Genomic DNA, 13,699 nt, shown 5'->3' on the forward strand with positions numbered 1-13,699 from the left:
GTAGGGGGATGGTCTCATTTCCTCCTGAGGAGCATGATGTTCGCCTGGAAATGCTCCTGATGCTCTTGAGGAACATGGGCATGCAGGAATGCTTCTGGGTGGGGGGATGGACAGAACCATCCCATCATGAATGCTTGAAGGAACCACCAAGGAATTTAAAAACCTGGATAGAAGTGGTGACAAAGGAATGGTAAAGCGGTTGGGAAACCCATAGATGAAGAAAGATGAAACTTGTATGCATGGCTTCAACCCACAGAAGGAGGGTCAAAGGCTAGAACTCATTAGAAGGCAGATTTGAGCTCAGGGTGTGTAATCCTTAAGAAATCATGATGGCAGTCCATAAAGAAAATTGAGTGGCTCAAAAAGGACAGAGCAACTGAATGTCTTAGCAAGTCAGGTGCCATCCTAAAGGACCGCTGGGGGCCCTTCCGGGAAGCATGGTGATTGGGTCTCAGGTCCGGCCCTACCTCTGATTGTCATTACTCGTTAGCACACTGTCCTTTGTCCATCTGGGGAACTTGGGCGGGCTGCGTGCTTTCACTGGCTGTGGCCAGCCTGTTGAGAATATTTGTCCCTGTGCTGGGAAAATGGACTTATGTATTCTTTTTCACTGTGGTTTCCCTGGGTTGAAAACAGACAGTTGCACTGTGTGAATGTGTATGAGTACGTTTTTTCCTTCTCTGTCCAGATTTATTTATTAAAAGAAAAACACATCTGCATAAAAAAGCCTTAGAACACAGGAAGAATGTCCACTTTGTTTTTCTTTCTGTAGCACCAAGACATGTGGGGTTTCAGCTTCCTCTAAGGGGTTTTTGAAGACTGGCTTTCATCTCAGACAAGGCTTTTTCCCATTGGAAAAAAAACTGTCCTTTTTTGGTTTAAAAATGTATTTATATAATGTATAAATAAATAAGAAAGCCGAGAGAGAATTTCCTTTCAAAATTTATGGAAAAATGCTGCTTTCTGAACATCATTAATTGGAAGTTGCTGGCTCTTCCCAGCCTTCTTTCACTCTGCTCTCTGGTCTTTATTCTGGTGTAAGATTTCCCGGTTTCTCCTTCCTCTGCGTTTGCCTTTGTTTCCCTCTCTTCCTTCTCTGCCATCTGCCTTCCCTGCCTGCTCTTCTCCTCCCACTCCTCTCCCAGCTCCTCCCTGTCTGCCCCCCCCCGCCGCCCCTGCCCACGGACCCCGCCGCAGCCCACCCTGCGCCCCTCTTCCTTCTGCCTCTCCTGGACTAGCCTTCTGCGACTAGAGCCCTCACTGCAAGAGGCCCTTCTCTGTGTTTGTTTCCTGCGTGGGAGGGAGGGGCAGGCCTTGAGAAAACAGTTCAAAAGTGCAGAAAAACTTTACCTCTTCCAGCCTAAATAAACGGGCTCCACTCCATTTGTTTGCCCAGATTTTTCCTTTGCTTTCCTCATCCTCCACCTTGACCAGCCTGGCCTTCCTGGTGATTCTCATGAGCCGCCCCCCCCACCCCCCCGCCATTCCTGCCTTGCCCCCCAGACCAAGTGTCAGGTGGGCGCTGAGTTGAGCGGGTTAGGAAGAATGTTCTCTATCATGAAAATGATGGGGAAAACGGAAAGAAATGTCCTGGTGTTCAGCATTTCCGCCGCCCCTGCTTTAACCTCTGCTGATAGGTCTGGGTACAAAATACCTACCTGGCTTTAGCATCTGAGGATCTGGGTTTGCGTGCCAGTCAGACCACTGCCCTGGCCTGCCCGTCTTAGCAAAGTCACTCAGGGGACCTCTGTGAGCCTCAGTGTCCTCACCTATGGGATGGAGATAATACCGCAAACCTGGTCGTTTTCAGGATCATGTTAGAGTATAGGGGAAAAGGTTCTGTAAAATCTAAGATTCTGTTCTGACAACAGTTCTGAAAAATCAGAGGCCGGGAGGCAAGTGAAATGAAGATAAATTGCTTAGGCCCCAATTAACCAGCATCTCCAGGGTCTCTGGGAGGGAGGCATCAAAGGCCCATGTGTAAAGTCCAAGTAGAGGAAGCTGGGATTATATTATAGCAAGAGGGGGCATGTTAGATATTTTCCTGAGTCTTCCTGAGTGGGGTGATCCTGGGCCGCGTTGGCACCAAAAGCCTTATGGTTCCGTCATGAGGATTTTAGCTGATGGCAGAGCCGGAGCTTGGCCTCACTCAGAAGCGTAAGATGGCAAGAGCCCATAGGAGCGCCTGTGGCCATCTGAAAAGCTTTGGGCCTGAAAGGGACCAGTTCAGGCTTTCCTCCTGAGTAATATGGAAACGGGGCTCTGTGTTTTTCTCTGTATTTTTCGTGACAAAGAAGTCACACGGTTCTGGGACATTCAGAACCTGTAAAATGTGTGGTGTGGTGGGAGACATAGGAAATGATATGATGCATGTGACGTATTCTATAAATGGCTTGAAAGGATCATGTCAGAACTTTCAATTATTCTTTAAAATACTCTGTTGAGCTGTCCGTTTTTATGCAGGAATCCGAATCTCCACAGTTAAAACATCCTTCTAAATCGTGGGAGTGTCATTCATTGAAGGGCATGTGGATGACGAGGGTAAAATGCAGCTTTTGGGTTTTGGCAAGTTTCAAACATCTGGAAAAGGGTCTTGAGGCCCAAATTACAATTTTGTTTTGTGCCATATTGACTCTGAAATGGCACTCTTAGGACCTTTTGAAAACCAAACGGCATCTTAGGTGGGTTGGATCCTGGAGCTGTGAGGTGTTGTCTTGGCAAGACACATTTGAGATGATATTGCTGCAAAACAGGTTTCCCCCATAGCAGACTGGAGGGTGCAGCGTAGGTCAGAAATTAGTCTATTCTGTTTTAAACAAAGAGCCAGATTCCGGGGATGTCAATTTCCATTGACATCTCAGGATCGGATTTTTGCATTCATTTTTTCTTATTTTCTCAGTTGCTTCCTTGTACCTGGGAAAATTGCCAGATTCCGTCTCCTTGCTGTCTCTCAAAGCATTAGGAAATAAAATTCTGTATTTTTTTTTTTTTTTTTTTTTTTTAGTCTTGATATTTTACAAGATACTTTTTAGTTCTGTCCAAGTCACCAGTCACGTACTAAGCACCTCCTATGTATTAGGCTCTGGTATTTTCACACATTTTTAATTTAATTTAATCCTCCCTGCAAGGTGGGGTGAGAATCCTGGGTAACGAGAGAATGCTCCATCTTCGCTGCTCTTGGAGACCTGTCCTCATGCACCTTCTCTTGCCAGGGCTGTTGGAAAAAAAAAAACACAGAATTGAGGAGTCATTCTGGCAGGGTTCACTCATTCAAATATTTCCTCTTTCAGGCCATTTGCCCAATGTGTAGGGTAGGAGATTTGAACTACTCTAAGTAGAGAGCAAGAAAATTTAGCTCCAGGACCCAGGGGGCAGTTCTGCTTTCTGGCTCAGATTCTGGAACGGAAGACACTCTCTGGGTTTCCCTGAACACCTGGAATTAATTTGGGTTTTGCTCTGACTTCGAAACATTTGCTGAGGTGGAGGATGGTGGAGGGCGTAGGAAAGAAATAAATCCAGTGATTAAAAATAGCTTTGCATGTCAGGTGCCTGAACGGATTTGGGAACATGCCTGCAATCCCTTTTGTCTGGCAGGTCTGAACTCCGGCGCTGCCGAATTACAACCGCTTTCATTTGTTTTTCCTGCTCCCCTACCATGTAATGGTCAAGGGCTCATTGGAACCATGTGTGAGCCTGGTGAGTCACCAAATCCTCAGGACTTCAGTGGTAATAATGTGTTAAAACTCCTAGTGGGGGATGGGGCAGGGATGGATGGAGGGAAGAAGGGAGAGGACTGAAGTCACTTCCTACAGATGTTCGGATGTTCAGAAGCCCTCTCCGCAGGCATCTTTCCCAGGCCGGGCTGCGGGACCCGGGGCCGGTTTCTCCAGTGCGGTTGGGAGTGTGCTTTGCCTGGGTCCGGGGACCATCTCTTTTGTCCCGCGGTGGCTTCCGTCTGAGAGGGGGCATCCATCTCAGCAGTGGCACGCTGTACCCAAGCCCGTGTGCATTCCCCGGTGGCAGTGTGCATTGGCAGCAGGTCCAAGAGGCTGTAACTGGACACTGGCTTGCCTTTTGGGTCACCCAGGTCATTGGAGGGTGAATTGGGGATTTTTCTGTGCCGCTTCTTCTCCCCTCTTGGGACTGTGTTTTAAAACTGGCGGGTAGCTTGTAGGAGATTGGGTATTAAGAGGAGGGCGGAAGCCTGGTTGTAGGTTTTCCTAACTGATAGGAGTCTGTTTCAGAGCTCCGGGTGTCCCCTGACGTGGGGCAGTGATGGACTATTGGGTAGGGATGGGTGGTTCCAGAAGGGGCGCCAAAGTCTATCTTGTTCTGTGCTTGCCGGAGTGCAGTCCTGCCCCTCCCTCATTGCTCTGCCCCATCATTGCTCTGACCCTCTCTCCCAAAACAGAGCTGAGGGTCCGAGGAGGCACACTGATTTCCCTTCTTTGCACTAACCTCAGCCCAGGGGGCTTTGTGGGTTAGACCAGCTCCCTCCGCCGGAAGGCCTGCCTGCCAAGTTTCTAGGGCCTGTTACAGGATTGAGAATCAGGCATGTGGGAGAAAGAAGACCCTGACTGCTCTCTTGATCTCTAGTTCCCATCCACCTGTCCATGAATGAGAGACAGCAACAGACATGGGGTTGAAGATTCCCTGTCACACTCTACTGAGATATTAGTGTCTTCACGGGGGAGGTCCTCTTAGGGACCAGTAACAACTTTCCAGGACAGTCAACTCTGGGGTCAGAGTGAGCAGCCCTTGGCCACAGCCATTTTTCTATTTCTGTTGATCTAAAGGAGTAAAGATGCCATCTTTCCCACACTGGGACTTTCTAGGCAGGTTGGCACTGCCCTTTGGCTGCTTGCCAACATCCCCAGCCTTTTCTTGCATGCTCCTAGTTACAGTTACAAGTTCATGAACCCTTAGGAAGAATGATCCCTGCGGTCTCTGCTTGTAGGTCAGGGGAGTCCAAGGGACTGGCTTTCCATCCTGATTTGAGCTCCTCTCTCTCTGATCCAACTTCCTCACTTTCCAGATCATGGCAGTGTTGCTTTCAAACAAGCTCTGTGGTTCAAATGGGCTGATAAATAAAATGTAGACCTTGATGTAAGCACCATGGAAAGTAATCTGAAGCCTTATTCTCCTTTTCCATCAGTTTATCTGTCTCTTGTCAGCTTTTGTATTATGATCCTCCTTTATCTAGAGAATGTCTGCATGACAATAAGATGTTTGTGGGTGAAATGACATCTGGTCTGGGATTAGCTTTACAGTTCTTCAGTGTTCGGGGAAGGAGATGAATTAGGGACCGGTAGTGTTGATAGAGTTCGAATACGATTTCATTGTACTCTTCCCTATACTTTGGTGGATGTTTGAAAATTGAGATAAGGAAAATTAAAAATGCTATTCAACATTAACCTAGAACCTATTAATAGACTTCTTTTTAGCAATGCACTGATTAAGTGACTTATCCAGTATGATTATATTAGTGGCAAAACTGAGCTGCATGCCCTACTATGTCTTTTTCCCTTGTCTTCAGAATTCTGTTTCCAGTTGGGGCTATTGTTCTGTTTCCTCCCGGTATGAACCAGAAGGCTTCTTCTTGATTTCCTTTCACTTTAAGAAATATATTTCAGTAAGACTTTATGTAACTAATTAACCTTATATTATGCACACAGTTGCCCGTCAAGGTGACTCAGGGGTGAACACAGACGGGGAAGGAAGCCAGGTTGTCATTTAACCTGTGTCACTTTGTATGGAAGGAAGGAAGTGTCGCTACCCATAGTCCCGAGAAGGGACAAGATTACAGTTGATTCTGTAAATGCCTTTTAATTATGTCTTTATGGGGCTAGCCATATGGAATTCTGGATTTGTTCAGTCCAAGAAAGGTTTTGTTTAAGTTTTTAGTTATTTCCTCAAATGTATCTAATTTTCCAACTAAGAAATAAAAGTCCCATTTTCTCTCTTTGCGTTGTAAAAATTTTAGTGTTCTTGGATCTCTGATCTATTCCTATCTGCTGCAGCAGTGGAATGGAGTAGAAAGAGCTTGAGTTAAAAGAGTTGAAAGACTGGGGTCCAGCCCTGGCTGGGCCCTCCTGGCTCTCTGATTTTACACCAAACTTGATCTCTCAGAGCTTTGTTTCCTCATCTGTAAAATGGGGATTCCGTAGTACCCCCCGAGGACCCTTGGAAGTTTCATGTGTGGTGGTATCGTGAAATAGTATTCATGAAGGGTCTTAGAGGACCATAAATTGGTTTTCAGATGTCACGCATATTATTCATTCTTGGTGTTTCTTGCATGCTCCTCTTGATTGGGACAGCAGCCCCCCCCCCCATACACACACACAGATAGTATCATCATGGTAACCTGCTAGGGTTTGGCCAGTTGGATGGTTGTGCAAGACTGGAATAATGCACCTGGCATTTGTAGTTCTTAGTTTTGTTTCTCATCACCTAACCCTCAGATCCCAGACACTCCACTTTATTTTGTTGTTTATTTGAGAAAGGTGAGGGGACAAACATCTTAGGTCAGTAAGGCACTGTCCTCCCTTCTCCTGGAACAAACATCACTTCAGGCATAGATTCTATGTAACATGGTTGATATGAGTCATTCGGTTCCAAACAACTGAACAGAATGGCATGAAAAGTCACATGAAAACGTCCTGGATGGGTTTTTTGATATTGAACAGCCCTTAACCTTGAGTTACATAAAAGTGAATTGAAACCACTGTTCTGCATTTGACTTAAAACATCCATGGGGTGTGTATAAACTTTTGTTCAGGGTCAGGCCACAATGCAAAATGAGCAGATGTTTCCATGCATTCAGAATGGCCCTGGTTCGTTATGCCCCTATTAATTCAGGGAGTGCTCCCTGTTCGTTTCCGCCTCAATACTGTGTTGTCTTGGTAAGACAAGAGTTTGGGACTGTTACTCATTCACGAGCTTCTGTACAACTCTTTTCTCTGAAACTTGGGGTGATTCTTATAAATATTAACTCACGTTTAGGGTCCTGAGGGATAATCACGGGGTAGGAAATCCAATATGCTCGTAAATGTTTTCAGTTTCTCATGCATTGTGTTTAGAGTCTCCAGTGTATTGGCATAATATATCTTTCGGTCAGGTTCTCAGCATTTTGGGACAAATGTGTTATTTGAATTTAAGATACTGTAATTACAAATATTAACAAAAGACAATTTTAGTGCTTGTCCCTGAAATACAGTTAGTGAATTTCCGGGGGGGGGGGCATTGATTGATTTCTAGATGCCATCCCTAAAATTAGAAATATTTGGTACCTGATGCAAAAATATTATAACAGACTATGAGATAAAACATGGCAGGAATAACAGAGATGCCTTCTTGGGCTAAACTAGGTCGGATTCTCCACCTGTGTAATGATTTCATTATTGTTGTTGATCAGTGTAATTAACAGAACTGCTGCGATCACAAACTAGCACCATAGGGGGAATTTTTGCGTTCATATTTTCTATGAAGGGGTTTAATCTTTTAGATTAATGTCTGCTTTCAAATGTGATTATTCATCATCATTTAAATGCAATGCCCAGGCTACTACTGATAAAGACAATCCAGGCTAATTGTTCACTCACTTAGAGAGGGGGTTTGCATTTTTTAAAACCAGTGTTCCACACTGTTTAATAAGGGAGAAAAGCTCTGACTTTTCCTGTCTGAATCCTTTGGGTCCAAGGGCAATGACATGCCTTCTCCCGAGCTCATTGCGTCCAAATGCAGGTGTCCCAAGTGTGCGGGGTTGGCCTTCGCCAGCCAGCTGGGCTGTGAGCACTTTTCCAAGAGATCCAGCAGCCAGGGGCAGAGCTGATGGGCGCTCTGCAGCTGCAGCTGATAGCACGTGGACCAGGCTTTTGGAGATGGCACTGAGGTAGACAGGCAAAAGTCATTCCAGCTGCTTCTCTTGGAGAGAGCGAGTGAGAGCCTGCAAAGGCCGGTTCCCTAACAGGAACCTGCATGGGGCGTTGTCAGCCCTGCGGTCCTGTCCAGACCATACTTGCCAGAGTGTGTGGAGTTATAGGAAGCCGACTCCAGGAAACCCCTTTCTCAGGCTTTCTGCTGTCATCCATGCCCTTCACATCACCTTGGCATCTTCTGTGTAGAAGATGTCTGGGGCCTCCTAGCCAATCTCATCCTTCAGTTCCAGCTTCTCGCACAACCACTGCTTGTGCCTTTGGCCTGGCCTGTATTTTCCACATGTGTCGTCCTGGCCAATTTCCGCCATCAGTAAAGTTCTTTTCATCGAATCATAAATCAATGGCGGGAACAAACACACAAAACAAAACTCACACAGTTCAAGTTCATGAATTTGTGTTGGACGGGAGTGAAGGGAAGGAAAGTTGCTTCAAATTTGGAAAACAGTGAATTCACTATACATTTGTTGATTGACTCCTGTGTTCTCCCTGTGCTAGGAGGTGGGGGATGCTGCCGTTGTCCCTTGCAAAAGGAGTGCTCTTGGGTGAAATAAAAAGTCCCTTTCTCTGAGGTAACACTGACTTCTACTGAGTGGAGACATTTCTGGACCTGGCACTCGGCTGTTCACAAAGGGGCAGCATTGATGTCTTTCTTGGTGACTCATTTGATGATTACTCCATTGTTTGAAGGGCTGGATGTTATGTAATCAACATTTTATCCCCTCCCCTCCCCCCCCCCCGTTTTCCCTCTTAACAATCTGGGATTTTCCATCATTTTGTCAACCTTCCTGGAGGCATGTTGATTTTTCCACTAGATTACTAGATTTTTTTGGGCATGGCCCAGGGCTGCCCAAAGTCTCCACTCCCTAGAACTTCAGATTCACCCTTGGTCGCAGGGCCTGGGGAGCAGCTGCCGTGAACCCTTCTGTGCTTTTAGGGCAGAGCTGGACTCCAAGCTGTTTACTGAGGGCATCACTCAAAGCAAACCAGAGAGAAAGTGCTTTCTTGCAATGTAGTTTCCATTCATTTTGATGTTCAGAAGCAATCTATTTGCCCCTGTTTTCAGAGATCACCAATTGTCATCTTTTCCCTTCTATGTTTCCATTTCATTCAGCCAGTAACACATATGTATGTCCAAGAAATTTTTTTTTTTTTTTTAACTGGTCAGGGAATAGGGATGGCTAGTTGTGGAACTTCTCTAGTAGTCATGCCTGGAACCCAGCCATTGAATAAGTCAGTTTCATATGATACCCTCAAGATCCAAGGTGAGGAAGAGGGCTTCTGGAAATTACTACAGCAAAGTGTTATCACTGCCTGAAGATCACGCGATGGCTCGTTGGAATTCTCAGGCCATTTCTTTGCCTGTTAGCTTTTTATGGGAACTTGTGCCTGAGGTGAATGCTGAGGATTTTTAACCGGAGCCACATTTATGTATCTTTGCTTTGAACATGGTCTGCGAGTATAAGAGGGATTGGACATGGAGATAAAAATGCAGATGGATGTCACAAAGGATGATACGTTCGTGAACGTGCAGATTTTGATCCCTCACTCTTCCTCGCCACCTACAGAAATCAGGTTTTAGAGACACTACCTCCCATGTGCACTTCGACTTCATCCGCTTACATGACCTATATCACCATCTCCTTAGTGAAAGCCACCATCCACCTTTCACCGCAACGATTTTTTACCAAGTCTTTCCACATCTATTCATAGTTACCTCCTCAACCATTCTTTACAGAATAGCTAAGCTGATATTCTCTCTCTCTCTTTTTTATCCATTTTTATATTGGGGTAAAATACACATAACATAAAATTCACCACCTGAACAATTTTTAAGCATATAGGTCTGTGGTGTTATGTACCTTCATAGTGTTGTACAACCATCACCACCATCCAACTCCAGAACTCTTTCCATCTTGTAAAACTGAACCTTTCTTCCCATTAAATAACAACTCCCCATTCCCTTTCCCCCTCCAGGTTCTGGCAGCTACCGTTCCACTGTCTGTCTTGATGAATTTGATTATTCTAAGTACCTCATATAATGTGTCTTTTTGTGATTGGCTTACCTCACCTAGAATAATGTGAAGGTTCATCCAGGTCATAGTTCATGTCAGAATGCCCATCTTTCAGGCTAATATCACATTGTGTGTATATATACTACATTTTGTGTGTACCCATTCATCTGTTGATGGACGTTTGGGCTGCCTCCACATTTTAGCTATGGTGAACAATGCTGCTGTGAACAGAAGTATACAAATCTATCTTGAGGAGCCTGCTTCAGCTCTTTCAGGTATATCGAGAACTCCTAAAACTCAACAACAAAAACCCAACAACTTTATTAAAAATGGGCACAATCCTTGAATAGACATCTCTGCAAAGAAGATACAAAAATGGCCAATAAGCCCATGGAAAGATGCTAAACATCATTTGTCATTAGGGAAATGCAAGTCAAAACTACAGCGTGGTACCACTTCATGTCCATTATGGGGCCTTAATAGATTCCATGCTTCTCTTTCCACCTCCTTTCAATCAGCTGCCCTCCTGGTTCCTCTGCTTCAGCTGCATTGATATTTTTGATACTAAAATTGGCCAGGTTCCCTCCTCCCCCCATTTCATAAACTTCATCTCTGCTCCTCCCCTTGTCTAGGACCATGGTCCTCTAACTTGGGTGGTCATCAGGAGACCTGGATTGTGAGTTAAAACATAGATTTCTGGGCTCCCCCCACCCCTTCCCAGAGGTTCTGATTCAAGAGGTCTGGAGTGGAGCTGAGAATTTTGAGAATTTGCATTTCTAACAATTTCCACCCTGAAGAGGGTGGAGACTATTCCTCTGTTACTTTGGAGAACTCTGGTCTAGACTATTCCAACTCTTACCTTGGAGAACTCTGGTCTAGAGTATTTTTTCTCTTTTAAACTAGTATGCATGCTTTAGATCTCAGGTCAAGCATCTCTGTTCTCCTAAGGGAGGCCTTTTCTGATTCCTCCGGACTTTCAGGAATTCTTGTTCTATGTTAACATCTCATCTTATGCTTCTCATGAAGCCCATATTGACGTATTTGAATGTTCAGTGTGTAACTAGTTCTGTGATACCTAAATCCTCTGCTAGTGGCTGATCTCCAGCTCCATGAGGGCAGAGATCATTTCTGTCTTCTTCAACGATGTGTTGAATGAATGAATGTTGTCATTTCCTTTTCATGGAAGTAGGTAGCAACATTAATACTCTCAGTGAATGTGAAGGATGAGTAGGGACTATGAGTGAATTAGTAAAGCTATACAGAAAGAATAAGCATTTTTTTTTTTTTTTTTTGGTCAAGGATGCAAAACATTCTAGGCAACAGTCAGGTTTTTCCTTTTTTTAAGGGGCCTAGCACACTGTGGAAAGCCCCCCAAATTTTACCTGCCCTGGTGAGGATGTTAGTACAGTTATTTCTCAGCTTGCCTTCTTCAGGCCACTCATGCCCTATTATCTTTTATGGGTGGTTAACTACCTATTAGTTTTTTTTTTTTTAATTGAGTTGTAATTAGCATATGTTAGTTTTAGGTGTACAACATAATGATTTGATATTTGTATCTGTTGCTTAATGATGACTGTAGTGTCTAGTCTTCATCACCTGTGCTATTTTTTATTATTCATATGTTTTTTTTTCCTTACAGATATGGAATGTGCTGATGTCCCACTATTAACTCCAAGCAGCAAAGAAATGATGTCTCAAGCATTGAAAGCTACTTTCAGTGGTTTCTCTAAAGAACAGCAACGACTGGGAATTCCAAAAGGTGTGTTTTGTTGATGGGAAAAGAGAGGGATGGAATCAGACTTTTGGGTGAGGTTAGTTTTCTCAGCTGTAGAGATAGACATTATGACTAACCACAGTTCGGTCAGCCCCTACAGTTGGTTGCAGACGTCTGCTAGAACAGTCATAGACCCATGCCAAGTCTTCCCCATCTCCCAGGTTTTGACACAGCCATCTTGGTCGTAGGACAGTGATTCCCAAACTTGTTTGCACATGAGATTCAGGAACTTCAAAAAATTTCACAGCCCAGGCCATGTCCCAGGCCCATGAAATTGCAATTCCTGGTAATTCCAAAGCACAATCAAGCTTGGAAAACAGTGTGAGAGTCATTCTGGGCCATCATTGGGTGAACTCAGTGAGCTACATTCCTTGGAATTTAACTGATTGCTCTTTTCTTTTCCATGTGCTTTGGTGAAATGTGTTTATGCTTGGGTGTTCTCATCTGAAAGGGTTTATTCAGGAATGTAAGGGGACTGGAGTTGTCAAAAAGGACAAATGACTGGAGAACACTTAAGCCTCCAGCAAGCAACATTTCCTGAACAATTAAGAGCAGAGAGAACACTTTTCTCTTGAGTGAGAGTATCACCGTTTGCTGCTTCCAGCCCAGTCACACCCACATCTTAGACAGAGTCTGTGACTATACCTCCAAACCTTTTCTCACGTATATACTACTTCACCACAAACCTGACAACAATGCCCAACATCCTATTAGGATCACAAAGCAGAATCAAGTGAATTCTGCCCGCCCCTGGATTTTGTAGCATCTCATAAAGTCATCTTCTAGTTGAAGGAGGCAGGGGCGGGGGGGAGGGGCGGACCTGGACAGCAGGTGCGATGTGGACAGCACAACCTGCCTGCCGCCCTCTGAGCTCTGAGAGCACCATGCTGGTGTAGTCGTGTTCAGCCTCAGCCACGCGGGAAGAGCATGTCTTGTCGGTTCTCAGATGCTACTCCACACTTGCACAGCATCTGCTATGATGAAATCAGGCCCCTGATAATGCTGTTATGACTAAGGACCATTTGAATGGCTTACTATTACTAGTTGCTATGATTATGACTAGCCATAGTTAGCGAAGATAAAAATGATTAATTCTAATGCCTCAGGTCGGTCATGACAGGGAAGAGCAGGGATAGGTGAGTGCAATCTCTGAATGCACTTGACTTTGTTCTTATTGTTATGAAAGATGTCATTCTGTTCCTTGGTCCTGGGCTTAAAAAAAAAAAAAAAAAAGTCTCATGAAAGTAAGGCAGTGAGAGAGGAGATTTATGAGTCCGTCTGAAGAGGGTGGAGACTATTCCTCTGTTACTTTTTGGCTGATGGTAGTGATCTCCTAGCTTGGATAGGGATGTTGAGTGTGAGGGGGAGTGTTACGGAAAGTGCCCCGTGACATGCCTTTACAGGCTGGTGCTTCCTAAACCTGTAAATCAGAGAACATCCTCAAGTGAGTTCAGATCCTTCAGTGTCCTCGCTTGGGCATGAAGGAAAGCCTGACCTGCTGGATCTTCCTTTGATCTTTCTCCTCAGACCCCCGGCAGTGGACAGAAACCCATGTTCGGGACTGGGTGATGTGGGCTGTGAATGAGTTCAGCCTGAAAGGTGTGGACTTCCAGAAGTTCTGTATGAATGGAGCAGCCCTCTGTGCACTCGGGAAGGACTGCTTTCTTGAACTGGCCCCAGACTTCGTTGGGGACATCTTGTGGGAACATCTCGAGATCCTGCAGAAAGGTAACAGGGTGGGCACAGAGTGAGGAGGAAGCCATGTGGGGTTGCTGCAGCAGTGGGTAGGGGAGCAAACCCCAGGGCAGGACACCGATGCCATTAGGTGTGGGTGTCCGATCACAGCGTATATACGGTCTCCGGAGACACGTCAGGCAGGCAGGGAGCAGGTGCTCCATAAATGTCAGTTTCTTTTTCTTTTATGTATTAGAGGTTCAGATTTTAATATTTCGCAAAATTGCACTCCCGAAGCTTCT

The 13,699-nt window shown here is 45.0% G+C and overlaps 1 protein-coding gene across 4 annotated transcripts in view; it reads left to right on the forward strand.

The window, feature by feature from the left end:
* Window positions 1-13,699, forward strand: part of ETS1 (ETS proto-oncogene 1, transcription factor) — a 62,958-nt gene that overhangs the window by 21,076 nt on the left and 28,183 nt on the right. For 2 of the 4 annotated variants that reach the window (XM_028120805.2, XM_028120803.2), the window contains exons 2-4: window positions 3,595-3,696; window positions 11,589-11,708; window positions 13,251-13,451. In XM_028120805.2, coding sequence (XP_027976606.1) covers window positions 3,595-3,696; window positions 11,589-11,708; window positions 13,251-13,451 — 423 coding nt within the window. The remainder of the gene's footprint in view (window positions 1-3,594; window positions 3,697-11,588; window positions 11,709-13,250; window positions 13,452-13,699) is intronic. The other 2 variants (XM_028120804.2, XM_028120806.2) reach the window with 1 other exon arrangement.

This window comes from Eumetopias jubatus, unplaced genomic scaffold, assembly GCF_037043125.1.
Source record: "Eumetopias jubatus isolate StellerSeaLion01/CBP00866 unplaced genomic scaffold, mEumJub1_p1.0 scaffold_13, whole genome shotgun sequence".
NCBI classification, from domain to species: domain Eukaryota; kingdom Metazoa; phylum Chordata; class Mammalia; order Carnivora; family Otariidae; genus Eumetopias; species Eumetopias jubatus.